The following is an 18794-nucleotide window of genomic DNA, read 5'->3' as shown; positions in this document are numbered from 1 at the left end:
TGATGCAATTTTATTCTGAGGGGGGCTTTTATTCCTAGAATTAAGTGGGAATTGTTTTTGAGGTACTCTGACACCCCTACACACGCTACTCTCTTCGCTGACAGCCTCGCCCAGCCGTTTTTTACTCCCGGTTGAGGCGGCGGCGGGCGCCATCTTGGGTGTGGGCAGGGGCTGCGCTCTAGTCGCGCTGGCCTCCCACCCTCCTCATCAGCTATAATATGTGTGTAGGGTTCAGACGGCGCAGCGGGCTGGCGCAGCGGGCGCGCCGGACGCGCGCCGAAGCCGCGCCTAAGCCAAGCCCGTCTGCGCCCGTCCGCGGCCGACCGTGGCCAGGGGCCCAGACCCCTACATCTCGGGCGTGCCGCGGGCAGTCCTACACAAGTAAGGGGCTGCGAGACCTTTGCCCCGCTTCACTCACGATCTGTCGCCACTTGATGGAGCCACTTGACCTGGGTCCATGTCCTCATTGTACATTCAGAGGGAGGTGTCTATCGCCTGCCGTCCCTGACCCTGAAGCGATTATTGCTAAAGGGGGGCTCTTAAATTGTAGATCCTTCAGCAAACATTCCCTTCAGCTGTGGGATCTCTTACTAGATGAGGACCTGCATATATTATTTTTAACTGAAACCTGGTTAGGAGAACATTCTGATCCAGATATAGTGGATACCATCCCGCCAGGTTATACCCTCCATAGACTTGATAGAGAAAAGGGAAGGGGAGGTGGCATTGCCATCATTGTCAAACACCCTTTTGAGTGTGTTCTAAAACCAGTAAAAATTGATAACTGCGAAGCTGGTGAATTTAACATCAAACTGACCCAACACGAGGCAATTTCGGGCATCCTAATTTACAGACCTCCTGGATCTCTGGGCAACTTCCGAAGTAGTTTACTGGAAGGGGTTACTCAGACTGCGATCAAACACAATAAAGTGTTGGTGTTGGGTGATCTGAACTTACATCTAGAGGATCCCCTACAAAAGGAGGCAGAGGACGTTCGTCTAGTCCTACAAGAACTACAACTGGACTTGCTAAGTGTTGCAGCTACACATCAGAGGGGTCACTGTTTGGACCCTATCTTCGCTAGTTGGGACTTGATAAAGGCACTTACACCCTGTCAGCTCCCTTGGACAGACCACTTCTTGGTCCCTTTCCAATGTTTTTACCAGCCAGTTAGGGCCTTTGAGAATGGGATGGGAAATATTATGAGACGTAAATGGAGACAATATTCTCAAGAAAACTTCATATGCGCCATCCAGAAAGCACAACTACCGCTTGCTATGGACAGTGATCAGGCGAATAATGAATTTAATCAGCTTGTGACTGCCACCCTGGATGAGCTAGCCCCCATGAGTAAGGGTAAAGCAAGAGAAGGCAGACAACGTACTGCCCCATGGTTCACTCCAGAACTCCAGCAAATCAAGTCTAATTGTAAAAAACTTGAAAGGAGCTGGAGAAGGAAGCCGTTCGAACAAGGTAAAAACAGTTATAGCTTAGCACACAAAAGCTACCAGTATGCGGTGCGTAGAGCTAAAGCTAAATATTTCCAGACACGCATTGAAGCGGCCGAGAGCTCCTCACGCGAACTGTTTAAAATATACAAAGAAATATCTTTAGTCTCCAGCTCTAACACCCCCCTAAGGGCCACCGTGGAGGGATGCAATAGAGTCGCTAACTTTTTTTCCAACAAAGTTAAAGCTATTTATGCCTCCTTCACCCAACAACCAGATAAGGGCATAGATTTTATAGCAGGCAGCTCGCCTGTGGCCCCTGACTCCTCGTTGCAAACTTTCGAGGTACCCGCCGCTGACAGGCTAATAAAGATCTGTCGCAGTGTGAAGTCCGGTTCCCCTAACGACCCGGCACCGGCCTGGGTCATCTCAGAGGGCCTGGTAGCCCTGGAACCATACATCAGACACGTCTTACAGACCTCCTTTTCCACGCAACGAGTCCCTGAGGAGTGGAAGAAGGCCATAGTACTGCCAATAAGGAAAAAACCGAATGTAAGCATGGAAGTGCTGGAAAACCTCAGACCTATCTCCTTATTGCCGTATGTGGCGAAAGTGGCTGAGAAGGTGGTCAATGCTCAGCTTACTGAGCACCTGGAGAGAGGGAACTTACTACATCCCTCACAATCAGGATTTAGGGCGGGCTACTCTACGGAGACAGCTCTCCTACGGGCCACTGAGACTTTAAGAGCAGGGGCGGATGCAGGACATACAATGGCCCTGATCATGCTCGACCTCAGCGCGGCTTTTGACACCGTAGCGCATTCCATCCTGCTACGGTGTCTGAGCGAAGCTGGGGTCGTGGGTCCTGCGCTGTACTGGTTACAGCCGTTTCTCACTGAAAGATGTTTCCAGGTACAGCAAGGGACATGTCGTTCGGTCGAGATGCCACTAGATCAGGGAGTGCCTCAGGGCTCAGCATTGAGCCCTACTCTTTTTAATCCCTACATGGCCTCCCTGGCGAAGGTTGTACAATCATTTGGGGTGGAATTGGTGTCTTACGCCGACGACACCCAGCTGCTGATTTCCCTATCGCAGAACACCGCCAACACCCCCACCAACTTTAAGTCCTGTATGCAGGCACTAGCTGAGTGGATGGACTCCCACTGCCTAAAACTCAATGGCTCTAAGACAGAGGTGTTGGTGGTGGGGGGAAAAAGCAAAAACTGGTCAGCCGAGTGGTGGCCTCCATGCCTTGGCCCTACCCCCATACCTTGTGAGGAGGCTAAGAATCTAGGAGTCTGGATGAATTCCTCTCTCTCCTATGATGGCCACATAAGGCGTCTTGTGGGCAAATGTTTTGGAGTACTAAAGACCCTAAACAAAACCTTAGACCTCCTACCCATAGCGGCCAGAAGGACACTGACGCAGGCACTGGTGACCTCTCGGATGGACTATGGAAACATCTTGTTCCTAGGGGCCACCGAGGGCTGCCTGGGCCGCCTGCAAGTTATCCAGAATTCCGCCGCTAGATTGGTGCTAAGAAGACCTAGGAGGGCTAATTCTCAAAAGGCGCTGGATGCGCTTCACTGGCTGCCTGTGAAGAAACGTGTGCTGTTTAAGTGCCTCCTCGTCTGTCACTGAATTGTCTGGGGCAGGTCGCCCGCCTACCTTAGGGATCTAGTCAGCCGCTACGAACCAACAAGGACCCTCCGGTCGGAGGGTGCCGGGCTGCTGACAGTCCCCAGGATAAGGAAGGCTAGAATGGGTGGACGATCTTTTGCGTTCCAAGCAGCTCAACAATGGAACAAACTTCCTCCTGCTCTGAGACTGGAGAGCAGTGAAGCGCTGTTCAGGGCCAAGCTTAAAACACATCTATACACTGTGTAGGTCACAGGCTCTCATGGTGATCGCTGGTAGCTTTAGCGCGGGGACACGCCGAGATGGCGTTACTGAGCGCTCTATAAGCAAAAAAAAAAGAAAAAAAAAAAATAGGTTTGTCGCCTAGCTACGGATAGAATGTAAGCAGAGATATGTTCCACATGAAGCAGTTACTGGAAAGAGATTTGAGGTGATGAAGCTATGTTTTGCTGGGATGCTGAATGATAAATAAACCTACATAAACTACAAGAAACCTATGAAGGCTCTTCTTTTCACAAAGGAAGTGGATGCTTTTTCTCAGGATTGGTCAAAGTCCCTGAATTATGCCTTTTCCCTGTACGCTATGTTCCCCAGGATAGCATCTCAGATCAAGTAACTGGTAGCAGAGGTAGTGCTTGTCACCCCAGTGTGTGGAAAGTGCAACCCTGATTCCCACTCCTCCTGGAGTTGACTTGCGATCTTCCTCTCCTTCTTCCCTGATCTCAGACAATGCCCCAGGGCCCTCATGGGGGACTGAATCCAATGATAACTTCTAGACTTCTTCTCCCTGATGGCATAGCGTCTTTCTAGCAATGGAGTTTGCCAGGCATTTTGGATGCAGCTGCAGAGTTCATCAAAAGCGCCTGGGCCCACTCTACCAGGAAGAGGTACTCTTCAGCATGGAGATCCTGAATGGGTTGGTGCCTGGAACAGCATGTGGGTCCTGTGGTGGCAGAATTGCCCCTCATAGTGAATTTCCTGTCTCAGAAGGCAACTGGGGGTTTAGCATACATGTCAGTGAACAATTTTCGTTTTGCTATTACAGCAGGGCATGCACAGGTTAATGATAAGCCTGTGGGAATGCACCCTGTCATCTTTAAACTTCTCAAAGGTATCAGGGCTGCCAATCCTCCCAGGCCTGTATTCCTTTTTATGGGATGTGACTTTAGTATTAAACCTTTTTGAAAGAAGGCCGGTCAATGAGCAATTGTCTAGAAACAGTTGTCAGCAAAATTGGCTATGCTTTTATTTATGTCTCTCTGTGTGTCAACAGACCTCGGATTTTAGAGTTCTGGACATTGCAGGGAGAGTATTTACTCCTGAAGGAGCTTCCTTTATTATTACTGGCAGGACAAAAACTTTTTCAAGGTGTATTGAATATCATGCATTTCCTAATAATGAAAAACAAAGGGGCATATGTATCAAAAAAGCCATTTGCGATTCTGAATTTGCGATTTTGAACGAATCGCAAATTGAGAATCGCAAACCACGATGTAAATAACAATTCTCAAAAAATTTGCGATTCCTTAAAATGTGCAGATTTCTCATGCGAACTTCATATTAGCGATTCCTTATTTGCTGATTTGCAAATAAGAAATCGATATTTTAGTGAATATGCAATTCAGGTGCAGCTTGATGACATCACACCCAGGAAGTGTGACTGCCCATGCTGTTCCTGATTGCCTGAGGCTGTGTGAGAGGCTGGGAGTAGAAGCAAACCACTTTGAACTACAACAGCACCACAAATTCAGTGAGAGGGAGCAGGAGGTACTGAATGAAGAGATGGTCCATAGCCATGAGTTGCTGTTTGGGAAAAAAAATACCTTCATGTACCAGATTCACAGAAAAGAAAAATATAGCTGGACATACAGGCAAAGGTGAATGCCATCGGTGTAACCCAGCGCTCCATCCCTGACCTACGCAAGCGCAGGTATGACATGTGCTCTAGGTCCAAGGACAAGGTGGCAACCAGGCTTGCAGAGGCGAAGAAGACTGGCGGGGGAACATTTACTGACACAGAATCCACGCCCCTTGAGGATTTGGTGGAGTCTACCCTACAGCCTGAAAGTATCAGTGGTGTGGCTGACATCGACAGCTCCGACACTCCCAACAACAGACAAGGTAAGATGCATGCTAAATCAGCCCTGACACATTACCAACTTAATTACACACTCAGGACTGCCCCAAATACAAAGTAAAAATGCAACTCCACACCACATTTTACAGCAAAACCAGCAATGCATCATGGGATATGTAGTCACACACATAATACATGAGAAACAGCAATGTAGAATCAGTTGAAACAAATTAGTACAGGACACAATTCTACAGTACTTAGCTAACCAAAATTCAGAAAGCTTTATTCAGTGAACAATGTGAAGCTGAACAGAAAAAAAAAAGTGCCTTTTCATTTACAGTTGAACTAGAAACACAGGCTGACAATACTGAAGCCGAGGAAGCAGCACAGAGGACCAGGCAGGGCAAGACGACACAGAGCAGACAACACTGCCAACACCTGTCCCACGGACACACCGTCAGATTGTGCCTCCACTCCCATTGTTGGAGGGAGAACCAGAGTCCATAGGGGATGAGGCCCAGCCAGAGCAGGAACAGCGTGCACAACAGGTCCACAACCAGCCCCCTGTGCACCGTACAGAAGAAACATGCAGGAGACGCAGGCCAAGGGCACACACCAGTGCAGACGCTGCAGAGGATCCTACGGTGTTTTCCGGCTTGGAAGGCACCATGGTGAAGGTACAGTTACTGCAAACAAGAAGCATTAGGTCAATACACAAGCAGCTGGTGTCTGTAAACCATAACCTGAGTGACATGAAGGAGGGCATCAGAGAGCTGAATTTCAAAATAGATGAGGGACATAAGGCCTGTGCGGACAGCATCAGGGAAATGACGGGAGCTATAAAAGAACTCTGTGCCACCATGAAGAGAGACCAGGCATGCAGATGCAGGTAGAAACAACGTCTCTACACCCGTCTGGCCAGTTATAGCAAGGCGGTCAACCGCTTGTCCAATGCCACTTCCATGCTGTCACGCCACACTGTGACCATGTAGGTTAAAATGGCACAGTGCCTAAAAAGGAAGGAATTGTGTGTACTGCCAGGGTAATTAGCCACGATATCAGTTATGATATGTTTTGCGTTGCAGATGACCTGTATGTTTAGGGAATGGTATGATTTCCGGTTTCTGAATACGTACTCATTGTTTGAGGGGGGTGAGAGGGCTACATGGGTACCATCTATGCAACCAATGGTATGGGGTAATTGCGCAATCTGGTAGAAGTCCAGTGTGATTTGCTGCAATGCTTGTTGTGTGGTGGGGAATGTGATGTGATGATGTAGCCTCTGTACCATTGCATCCAAAAATGCATGGAAGAAGCGCGACAGGGACCTCTGGGAGACCCCTCCTGCAGTCGCTATCACCCCCTGGAGGGAAGCGACGTTTACTTAGCATGCGTTACTTCGCATGCCGTTACTACGCGGTCGTTAGTACGACCGCGTTGTTAGTTAGCATACCTTTACTTCGCAATTCGGAACTACGAATTGCAGTAAGGGGGGAAGGTGTTGGATTTAAAATCCAACACCTTCCCTAGTGTTCGCATAGACTGGAGTTGGAATAGTAAATTATACTATTCCAACAACCAGCACCCCCTTACTGCAATTCGTAGTTCCGAATTGCGAAGTAAAGGTATGCTAAGTAACAACGCGGTCGTACTAACGACCGCGTAGTAACGGCATGCGAAGTAAACGCATGCAAAAGAAAAGTTATATATTCCCCCCTGGAAGCTCCCAGATACCCGTAAGTGCAGTGAACACAGGACCTGCACATATGGTGGGATAGTTTGGGTCTTGCGGGTTGGGTGTTCTAGCATTGGTTTTAGCTCAGCAATCAAGTCCAGTATGGTTGCTGCGTCCAGCCTGTACTTCTCATGTATCTCTTCCTGAGTCTGCTGGAACAGAGTGATGCGCACTCTGAAGATCCGGTCCTGTCGTCTCCTTCTTTATGATGCTGCTTGTATCCGCATCCTCCTGGCTATCACATACAGGGCTGCCATTGTGGAAATGCCCTAAGGCATTCTGGGCCTGTTTAAATAGGTTGCACCTGGTTACCACCTGCTTTAGTTGGTGGCAAAATTCATGTGCAAAATAGCGATTTTCGAAGATTCGCTATTTGCAATGGTTTCATAGATTGGATTGCGAATTCGCAATTTGAGATATCGCTTTTTGCGATTATCGAAATTTGCATGACTCATTTTGCGACTTCGCAATTATTTTTTTGCCAATTTGTGTGCCTCGCAATTTAGGTAATCGCAATTTTGCGACTACCAATGTTGCATTGCGATTGTCACTCATGCATTGGAAATGGGTATTTTGCGATCGTAAACGCTGTTTTTGTGCGATTCGCAGTGTTTGCAAGCTCAAAATACCTTGATACATATGGCCCTACGTGTTGTAAAATGCTTGAAAGCTTATGAAGAATGTACTCGTGTATTAAGAAATGATGCCTCTGGCTAAATGTTGTTTGCTTTACAAAAACCTTTTTGAGCCGGTGTATTCTACCACTATTGTCAGGTGGTTAAAGTCTGTGATGACAGAAGCTGGTATGGATACTCAAGTCTTTGGGGCTCATTTTGTCCAAGGTGCTATGGACTCAAAATCCTTTATTTTAGGCTCCAGTATTCAAGACATTATGAAATCAGCCGACTGGTCATCTGATTCTACTTTTTTTTGGTTTAAATTTCTTTTATTGATTTCCAATTCAATAAAACAACATACGGGGAGGAGCCAAGATGGCGACCGGGACGGCAGCGTAGACTCCCGGCTCCGTGAACCTCCGCATCCCGCACGGATATCCTGCACGAGATCCTTAGTCTGCGCTATGCGATCGAGTTTATGAATGAGAGTGGCAACCGAACGTGAGACTCCGAGGTTTCTGGCTGCGGTACCGCCGGAGAAATGTGCATTTGAACTTTGCGGCCCGTGCAGCCCTGGAGCCGGGACCTCGAGTGGACGCCTTGGCCGGGTGGCAGTTCAACAACAGCGGCCTGTGGTGACTGGGTGGAGTCGGTCCACCGGAGCGGTGCTAACCTCGGCCTGCATTTCGCCGTGGTCGCTCCCACTGCTAAGCGTAGCGGACTGAGGGCATGCCCGGGGGTGCAATTCTCAGATTCTCCGGTGCTTGCCCCTGCCTTTGACTGTGAGCTGCCCGGACCCAGCCCGTGGCTCGCCCTGATCCTTGCGGGCTGCTCCCGGATTTTCGCGGGAGCTGGTCCGTGGTGGGGACGACTGTTGTCCGTGACCACGCAATGGGGAAAACTTTTGCCTGCCCCCGGAACCCTGTCTCCAGCGACGTGGACCTCGAGGCGCTTGTCCCTGGGTCCCGGCCCCAATACGGGTCGGGTTTCCCCGGCGGCCATCTTGTTGCGATGCAGCCTACCATCCTGTCCACTGGGTCGCGGCTGGATTGGGAGTGTGTGACTTTTGGGAGTATGGCGGAGCGATCGCAGAGAGCTGTGCTGGGGTACGGCGACCTCCTTGAGGCCCTTGGTGCCCTTCATTTCTCCTTGGCTCGGGGCATCGGGGTATTGGGGAGTAAGCTCGATGGTGTGGCATCAGCGTTGGGACAGTGGCGGCCTGCCTGTCCACAGGTACACAGGGACTTCCCACACTGCACACAGGAGGACAATGTCGCGGCCACCCCTGCGATTAGTGCACAGCTGGACACTCCGGACAGTATGCTACCGTGTGATCGACTAGCTGAGGGTTTGACCCGTTCCGGAGGTATTGGACCTGAGTGGAAGGTGGTGGCCTCGTCCCGTGCACGGCCTCCGGCGACCCAGGGACATTTCCAGCAACAGTTGTCTGCTTTGGCTGATTCCGCCTTCCTGGACCTTGTGTGCAGTGCAGATCCTGGGGCAGCACTGGGAAAGACGTCCCTCCATGATGCGGACTGTGTTGGTATTCAGAGACTTCCACCCCACCTGTGTGCGTCGCTTCCCGGTCGTTTTTGGACACTCCTTTACCTTGGAACATCGGACATGGCGCTGGGTCGAGGGGTAGGCGTGGGCAGAATTGCAAAGAGTGGTCAAGGATAAGGCTGATCCTTCGGGGGTGGTCATCTAGTAGACGGGCTGACTCAGGGGTTGCGTACTCTCATGACATAGTTATTAGCATACTAGGTGCATAATGCTCCCCATCCCCTTTTTGATATGGTCGATTTGGTGCTGCCTATTGTTTGCTGTGGGGAGACCTCACCGTGCGGGAGGGAGAAGCCGGGGGTATGTTTTGAAGGCCCTCCTCCAGTTTATTATACTTTCTCTACCCCCCAGTCTGGGGGGGTTCTTTTCTTACTCCTTTTTCCCTGTTTCTTCTATATTTCGGGTCTAGTTCCAGGGCGACAGGCACACTGCTGGGGGGGGGGGGGGCCGTACTCATTTGCAGAGGTGCAGGGTGGGGGGTTGGGGGAGGGGATTCTTTAGTCTTTCATCTCTTTTTCCATGGCCTCCTTTTTCCTCTCTGCTTCTTCTTGTTTTTTCTTTTCTGGGATCAGCGTGGTACACCTCCTTTGTTGTGAATCGTTGCCTTTTCATGTGTGCCACAGTTTCCGGGGTGTTCCTGGGCGTTAGGGCGGGGGCCTGCAGGCGTAACTGTTTATAATATTCTTCCCCATCCTGAATTTCCTGTGTCGGCGCCATTGATCCAATAGATTGCTGTTTATTGCTTACGTCTATTATTCTGCCTGCCTCTTATCGCTGTTGGGAAATTGTTTGGCACCTGATCCTATTGTCTTGTTCCATTATAAAATGAAAAACCTTTTTCTCCTGGTGTCCTACCTGCGCTGCTCATTGGCCGGACTATATTAGCATGAACATTCTGCTCTCCGAGGTGCCGCCTGTGTTCACATTTGATCCTTATTGCTCTGATTGCTTAGCGGCCGGCCCCGGGGGGTTGTAGGCCCATACTTGTTATTGCTTGAAATGTCAATAAAGGTTTTTAAAAAAAAAAAAAAAAAAAAAAAAAAAAAACAACATACAAAAGGGAACATGTGCCATATTGATTGAAACTTAGTCCCAGAGTGGACTGTTACCTTAGGAAGACAAGTAACTAAGCAACGTGAAAAGAACCCCCATCCCACTCCCACCACCTCTCCTGTCAAAAGCGCTTGTAAGTACAACGTAGATACAATCTCTTCCTTGCTTGAGTACCCCCAGTGGTGTAAGCTTTGTGTTAAGCATGGTTGTCTGACTCCGCCTTTTGAGGTGGATCCGCCAGTCGTAGTAGTCTGAAATATTTCGGGCAGGTAAGTTCTACAAACTCCGAAGTCAACAGCTTTAGGAAAGGTTTCCACAAATCATGTAGGGAAGCGCCTGGGTTTGCCAGTGATAACAAAATTTTCTCCATCCCAAGTATACCCCACAATCTATAAAGCCATCCTAGTCGGGTCGGAAGGGTTGTAGTACCCCATGAGAGAGGATGTTTTGCAGGGCCGCCCCCAGTGCTAGTGCCATCCTCTTTGTGCCCTGAGTGGGAAGGTAATCGGGTTGGGGAGACCCAGAAGAATGAAGCCAGGGAATCGAGGGATGTGAGTGTCAAAGTGAGAATCTATGTCGTCTACAATTTCCTGCCAGTAATCCGTCAGTTGGGAACATTCCCACAGCAAATGGGTCAACATGCCCAGCGAGCCCCATGCCCTCCAACATAGAGGACTGCGTGACGGGTTACCTCTGTGAAGTCGGGGGGGGGGGGGGTTAGGTACCAATAGGTGGCTATTTTCATGGCCGTTCCTATATTAGATGCATTGTGCGCTGTATGCCGGGCTCTGTAATATATATCTGACCATTCTATCTGCGACAGTGATCTCCCCAGTTCCCCTTCCCATTGCAGCTGGCTGGGGGATTTCCCATTGCCGGAGTCGGGCTTAATGAGCTTATACAGATACGACGTTAGGCGAGCATCTGTGAGCCTCGTGAGTAGCCACTTCTCGAAAGGTGTGAGGTGTCTCTCTATGCCCATTCGCACCTCTGGATGTGTCACCCAATTGCGGACCTGCAAATAGCGGTAGCTTTCCGTCTGTGGAAGTTTGTGTTCCCTACGAAGGTCAGGGAAGGACAAAGGGCCTGTCATATCGAAGAGGTGCCCTATTGAGCGTAGGCCTTCCCTGGTCCAGCAAGAGAACTCTGACGAGTATAGCCCTGGTGGGAAGTCCGGGTTGTTAACTATCAGAGTAATAGGGGATGGGAAGGTCGTGATTCCTGGGGGCCCGCCACCATATCCCAGACCAGCAGTGTGGAGTGTGTCACCTTAGAAAGCCACAGGTTCCAGGGTCTAGCTGCTATGGTAAAGAGGGGGACGTCCCACAGGGGCTGCCTGGCTAGGGATCTATCCATAAACAATCAGTGCTTCACGAACTCCCAACGGGACCACTTTACCAGTGGTCTCAGCTGTACCACCCACCAGTAGGCTTGCAGGTTGGGAACTGTCGTGTCTACAGACCACGCAGAGACAGGTAAGTTGGTTATTACGACTTCTTTATTCTTTGTGTGTCTTTCTGCTGCGCTTGCCTGCACGTCCTTACTCGTGCCCTCGCTGTCCAGGAAATGCCCTCCCCACTCCCTGACAGGAAGTAGTGTCCGGTTCCTGTCCCTCCCGACCTTTGGGTGCAGGGTCCTAATGCTCCCCTGACCCTGGTCACTACATCTCCCCCTTTTGTCGAAAGAAAATGATGGAGAGCGCGCGCGCGAGAGAGAGAGAGAGAGAGAGAGAGAGAGAGAGCGAGAGATAGATAATCATCACTTTCCTCGTCCCATCATGACATTTCTTCAATCAGTCTTGTTGGCCTTTTGCTCACTATTTTTGGACCTGTCCCTTCCGTTCTCTTCAGTGATCCTTCTTCTTGTCTCTCCCCTTCGAGTGTTCCTCTACTGCTTTCGTCCATAACCTCTTCTCTTTCATATGTGTCACCTCTTTCTGCTTCAGTGTCCTCTCTGTCTTCATCCATGCTCCCTAACCCTCTGAAGTGAGACTTATTCCTGGTGACCCGGTAGTTTCCGGAAGCAGCTGTGATCATTGATCCTTTGACGCTCGTTATTGTTAGCGGATCACTGGAAAATGGACTGTACAATTTTCTCCCTTGCCGCTGACGCACCACCACTGAGTCCCCTTGCTTAAGGTGCGACGGAGTGGCATGTCTCCTAGCGTCTGCATATGTCTTCATCTTTTCTTTCGCCTCCTGGTCTCTTACAGCAATGCTGCTGTGCTCAAGTGGCGCTTTTGCTTCTAGTTGTGATTGTCTCGTTCTACTTGTCCTTCTCAGCACTAGTTCAGCTGGATATTGTCCTGTGGAGCTATGGGGGTGTTTCGATAGTCTCTCAGTATTTGACAGAGCGCTTGTCCAATGGAGATCTGCGCTAGCTTTGCTCTTTGGACGGCCTTCTTTATGTTCCCCATGAACCTCTCCACCATGCCATTCGCTTGTGACCACAGAGGCGTTATTCACCTGTGGTGAATGCCTAAGTAACCCATGAACTTGCGAAATTCATCTTCTGTGAAGGGCGGACCATTGTCTGTCTTTAAGGTCTGTGGGGAACCCCAGGCTGCAAATATGTCATCCAGGATTGGCAAAGTCGCGGTCGCTGACATTGACGAGACACGGTGAACTATGGGGAACCTGGAGTATTCGTCAATGACCACGAGCAAGTAGTTTCCTGTTTCTAGTGGTCCATAGAAATCTTCTGCCAGCGTTGTCCACACTGCCTCTAGAAGCTCCGACATCTGTAGCTGTTCGGGCTTTGCCGGTTGTCCTGTTATTTGGCAGGTGTGACAATTCATGATGGTGTTCTCCACCAGCCTATCTAGACCAGAGAACCATACTTTCTCCCGCAGCATCTTTTTTGTTGCTACCATTCCTCTTTGGGATTCATGTGCCAAACTTACAGTCTGCTGACGTAGTGCATTTGGCATGACTATCTGCGTTCCCGTCATTAGGATTCCTTTTTCAGTCTCTGACAGTTCTTCATGTATCTTTTTGAACGCCAGCATTTCCTCCTTGTCAACACCTTCTCCCAAGATGCTGTTGTTGTTGACATGTCTCCATCGTTGATGCCGTGTCGTCATTTTGACCGCTTGCATAGTTGTGTCCTTTGCTGTTTCCTGCACTAGCTGTGCCAGCGTTATTGGAGCAGGTGTGTGTTGTTTTAGCACAAATTTGAGGTATTCCTCTGCCATGGATGCACCATCTTTGGCCTGCGGTAAGGCGTGCCGTGACATGTAATCAGCTGGGTTGTGTTCCTTCCCTGGCTTGTGCACGATCTTGAAGTCATAGTCCATTAGTCTTATGCCCCATCGCTCAATGCGGGGCGGTATCTTTGCATTTGGATTTCCGTAGATTGTCACTAGGGCCTGATGGTCCGTTACAATGGGGCACTTGTCTTTTCCAGTGTTTTCACTTTGCTGGGGTCTGGCCTCCTTCCATTCTTTGAGAAGATGTGACTTAAAAATACCAGTTCATCCCTTCCCAGTTCGCACTTGTCTTCGTTTAGTGTTAGTCCTGCGTGTTCCCGCTGCCTGCAGACCTCGTGCAAAGCCTTGTCATGTTCGTCGTCTGAACGACCGAATACCAGGATGTCGTCACTGTAGTTCAAGCTGTTTTTGACTGGCCTTATTACTTGCCGTATTATTTCATGAAATATCTCCGCTGCCGATGATATGCCAAAACTGAGTCGTTTGTATCTAAACAGACCCATGTGCGCTGAGAACGTGGTGATGTACCTTGATTGTGGGTTAAGCTCCAACTGATGATATCCTTTGCACAGGTCTAGTTTCGAAAATTGGCATGCGCCCGTGAGACAGCTGATCATGTTGTTCAGGTGAGGTCCAGGGTGCCTTTCCCTCTCAATTGCGGTGTTTGGGACTCTCATGTCCACACATATGCGACTCTTCAAGGTGTTCTTTTTTGGTACAGCTACTGTTTGCGACACCAAAGAGGTCGGCCCGACTGCGGGCTCTATGATGTCCTGGGTCAGCAGGCTTTGTATTTCTTCCTCCACCTGTGGTTGCAAATGTATGGGCACTCGTCGGTGATGTTGAGCCACAGATTTTATCGCTTCATTGATGTGCGGCGTTATTTGTCTCTCTTTTACTTTACCTAGCCCTTGCAGTATGGCCGGGTAGTCTTGCAGGATGTTCCGTCTTTCTGACATGCTGTATGTCATTGCTAGTAAGCCCATCACTTGCACTGTGATGTTGCTTAGCAGACAGGTTGTTGGACGGTCTCCTCGTAGCACATGTATTTCCTCGATGCTTGACCTTTCTTTGTAAGTCAATGTCTCTGTAAACTTCCCCATATTTAATACTGGCTTCCTCAAGCCCCATGTGAATACATCAACAGTGGACGGCGATAGTGGGGGCTTCGTTTGCATCCTTTCATCCTCCGACATGCACATGATGTTGCATGTGGCCCCACTATCTAATACGAAACATGTATTGTGGCTTCCTACTTTAATGTCCACTGTCTCTGTTTTCTTGATCTGATGTTTCCCTACGACATTGATGTGCTCTGGCATTCGATCTTCCACTGGGGCATCTGACATCAGGTACAGTCGTTCCACCACTTCTGGCGCGGCTGCTTCCTCCGATTCAGCTGAGGAACTGCGATTTATTGTTTCCATGTGCCTTGCGTGTCTGCTTGGTACCGTTCTTGGTCTTGTCGGTCTTCCTCGCTCACTTTTAAATTAACCACTCATGCAGGCGCTTGCAAAATGGTTTTCTCTGTTGCATTTCCTGCATTTGTGACCCATTGCTGGGCACGCGCCGACATGTGGAAACTCCAGTCCGCACCGATAGCATGTGTTTTCATGCTTACTTCTTGGCAATGGTGGTGCGGCGTCTCTCTTTTTCCCATTTCCAGTTAGACGGTTCGCTTGCTCCGCTCTCCTTTCTTTTCCTAGTTCTATCTATCTGGCATGTGTTGTTGCTCTGGCTTCCGCTCGGGCCATGGTCAGTATTTTCACTAGCGAGGTCGGCTCTTTCAGAATTCGTGCGCGGAACTCCACTGACTGACAGTCTTCAATGATGCGCAGTCTGATTGCTTGTTCGTTGCCGAACTTGTCAAACTCGCAATACGTGACCAGTTTTTGTAGCCTCGTTGCAAAGTCGTCGAGCGATTCCTCTGCCCGTTGACATGCGGGATTGAACGTATACCTTTCGAAGTCTATGTTTCTTTGCGGGTCAAATTTGTCAGTGAGGCACTTTATCAGTCCCTTGTATGTGTCTCTTTCCTCTGCGGGAAATGTTATTAGCAGGTCTTCCACTTCATCCCCGAAGAATGTCAGAAATAGATCCACATGCTTTGTTTCGGCGATATTGGTGGCACGCATGTATCTTTCGAATTGCCTAATCTCTCCCACCTGATGCCTGTTTGCGGTTCTGATAAGCTGAATGGTAGTGGTCTGCGAAATAGTGCTTGCGCACTGTTCTTGTCACTTACGTCAGCCATTTTGTTGTTCTTCCCTCCTTTTTATATGTATTCGTCTTCTTTTCTTTTATTCTGTTCCTCTTGTGTTGCAATTTCTCTTTATTTTCACCTTTTCCCCATGTATTTTAGCTGTTGCCTGACTTTAAAATGGCCGCTGGGTCTTTTCCAGTATTTCATTCGCTGTCCCGCCTGACTCTAAGATGGCTGCCGAGCTCTTGCGAGATTTTACTCAAATCTTACACGCCGGAAGCTCCGGCCCTCCTTCAGTCGGCGGTCAGCTGTCTTCCAGGTCGGGTGCCTTTTCTTTTTTCCTCACCTCTCTGAGTGGGGTGGGCTCACGATGTCGCTGCGGACACTCATGGACAGATCAGGGTGGGCTCCTGGCTCTGCTTGGTTCGCGATCGGGGTAGGCTCCCGATTTCGTGTCTTCTTTCTTTGGGGCCCGACGGACCAGGGTAGGCTCCTGATTTCGTCTTTTGTAGTCCGGTGGGCTCTCCCGACCCGATGTCCCAATTCTGCCTCGTCGTGATCAGCGGACCAGGGTGGGCTCCTGGCTCCTCTTCGTCGTCGCAGGCGGGGCACGCTCTTCTGGTATTAAATCTGGATCTCACCTGTCGTTGCCAGATGTCATGTCTACAGACCACGCAGAGACAGGTAAGTTGGTTATTACGACTTCTTTATTCTTTGTGTGTCTTTCTGCTGTGTTTGCTTGCACATCCTTACTCGTGCCCTCGCTGTCCAGGAAATGCCCTCCCCACTCCCTGACAGGAAGTGGTGTCCAGTTCCTGTCCCTCCCGACCTTTGGGTGCAGGGTCCTAGTGCTCCACTGCCCCTGGTCACTACAGGGTCTCCCAGGCCTCCCTCCATAGGGTCCCTGTAGCTTAACTCTCTACGCAGTCTGGGCCGCTGATCTCGCCATATAAAACGTTCTTTTCCCCTCTGGAGTGAGTGCAGCATGCCCGGGGGTGGGCACTAGTGGGAGTGTCTGAAATAAATATATTATCTTCGGAAGTATAGTCATTTTTATTGCCGCTATACGGCCCAACCATGACAGTGAGTGGGGCCTCCACTTACGAAGGCAATCTCTCACCTGCCTCAGCAGCATCACCTAGTTCAGGGAATTCATTTCCCAAATAGGGAATTGTATCTTGGGCCCAATGGATTGGGTGGGACCGTTGAAGCACTCCCAGGGTGTCTAGGCTGAGGGATGAGTTAAGAGCTTGGGATTTTTGCACATTAACCTTAAAGCCAGACAATTGGACAAAACGGTTGAGCTCCGCCAGTAAGACTAGAAGGTATTCCTTAGGTTTCTCCAGGATGGCCACCACATCATTGGCATAAAGGCTGATTTTGTGTTCTTCACCCCCGAACTTCACTCCTGAAATTAAGGGGTCATCCCGTACCCGCTGAGCCATGGGCTCCATGTACAGGGCGAACACGAGTGGTGACAGCGGACACCCTTGTCTTGTTCCCTGTTGGATGGGGAAGGTGTTGGAGGTGAGGCCGTTCACCCTTACCGATGCGGATGTGTTAGTGTAGCTGGCAAACACCCAGTCGATGAAACGCTGTGGCAGGCCGAAATGAAGTAGGGTTGCCTTAAGGTACGGACAATGGACTCTGTCGAGCGCTTTCTCAGCATCGACAGAGAATATCATACGCTTGTCTCTAAAGTGTTCGGATTTGTCAATTAAATGTAAGAGGTGTTTTGTATCGTCGGAACACTGTCGCCCGGTTATAAAACCCGACTGGTCGGGGTCTATCAACCCTGATAAGTGAGGGGAGAGTCTCTTTGCTAAAATCTCAGTAAGTTTTTTCAAATCTACGTTGAGGAGGGAAATAGGGCGATATGATTCGCACTGTCGTTTGTCCTTACCCGCTGTAGGAATTACCGTCACCAGTGCCTCCAATATCGATGGCGGTATGGGGGTGGACGCCCCAATGGAATTGTACACCCTTGCCAGCAATGGGCCAATGTGGGGCAAAAAGTTTTAAAAAAGATAGAGGAAAATCCATCAGGACCCATTGATTTGTGTGGTTTCAATTTAGAGATGACCGAGATAACCTCCTCCAATCCGATTGGGATGGACTCTGGACTAGTTTGGCTGTGTGCGCACAACTGTAAGTATCGGACTGGGCCTTGGCCAGGCAGTTTCTGAGCCCTGTACAAGGACGCATAAAACTGCCTAAATGTCTCTGTAATTCCCTGGTCAGCAGTCTGTTCCTGCCCGAGCTGATCTATTACCCCTGAGATGTTGGATGTCTGCCTCTGCGCCCGTAACTGATTGGCCATGAGCCTTCCGCTTCTATCCCTCTCCCCACGTAAAAGGCGTGTCGAAGGCGAAGGGCTGCGTACTCAGCTCTGTCAATATCTAGGCCTGCTAATTGGGCTCTCTCTGCTTTGAGTTGCTTCCAGACCCTAGGTGCACCCGTTCTCTGGTGAATATGCTCTAATTCTAATACTGCATTTGAGAGCTGCTCTCTTTTCTCTCTCCTCATCTTGTTGGCAGCTGCGGCTATCGGAATAAACTCCCCCAAACCACTGCCTTCAGGGCATCCCATATGATTGCAATTGGTGAGTCTGGAGTGTGATTGATGGCAAGATAGTCAGTTATAACTTAGGTGATCTGCTTAATTACGGAAGGACGCTGCAGCATCGTCTCTCTTAGGCGCCACAGGCGACGAGAAAAGCTGTGATGGGGAAGAGACAGAGAGACACACACTGCTGGGTGGTCAGTCTGGGGACATGGGAGAATCTCCACATTCTGCGTCTGTTGTGTCAACGTGTCTGAGGTTAGCAGTACGTTTTGTGGGGGTGTGAGTAGAATATATACTCTCTAGAGGAGGGGTGGTGTAACCGCAAGATATCTGTGAACCCTGCCTCGGAGAGTAGTAGCCTCCCTTTTTTAGTGAGGGTCCCCATCTGCCCAGAGCGCTGACAAGATCTGTCCAGTACATTTTCGAAGGCCAGGTTGAGGTCCCCCCCTAGAAGTATCGCCCTGTCCGGGGAACCAGACAATTCTTGAATCACATCCCTTAGGAACCCTTCTTGACCCATGTTGGGGGCATATGCTGCAGCAACCGTAAAGGAGAGTTGCCCCAGGATGAAGGTATACGCTAATAGGCTGCCCTTGATTTCGGCCTGCTTTAGGCTGATTTTACCCTGGAACCTAGCAGAGACCAGAATAGCCAACCCCTGCTGTCTTAGAGGAATGGGATGAAAAC

The 18794-nt window shown here is 49.7% G+C and overlaps 1 protein-coding gene across 5 annotated transcripts in view; it reads right to left on the bottom strand.

Moving 5' to 3' along the window:
* LOC146867551 (MLV-related proviral Env polyprotein-like) overlaps positions 1 to 18794 on the bottom strand; it is a 169926-nt gene that overhangs the window by 18454 nt on the left and 132678 nt on the right. Inside the window, exon 2 of one of the 5 annotated variants that reach the window (XM_085606267.1) lies at positions 5448 to 5849. The exons of 2 other annotated variants lie outside the window; for them this stretch is intronic. In XM_085606267.1, coding sequence (XP_085462393.1) covers positions 5803 to 5849 — 47 coding nt within the window. In that variant the 3' untranslated portion in view covers positions 5448 to 5802. Of the gene's footprint in view, positions 1 to 5447; positions 5850 to 18794 lie in introns of those variants that run through there. 2 more of the 5 variants (XM_085606269.1, XR_014961786.1) reach the window with 2 other exon arrangements.

This window comes from Triturus cristatus, chromosome 1_2, assembly GCF_964204655.1.
Source record: "Triturus cristatus chromosome 1_2, aTriCri1.1, whole genome shotgun sequence".
Lineage (NCBI taxonomy): Eukaryota > Metazoa > Chordata > Amphibia > Caudata > Salamandridae > Triturus > Triturus cristatus.
The sequence above is the reverse complement of the archived record's forward strand: the minus strand, read 5'-3'. Positions and strand labels throughout refer to the sequence as shown.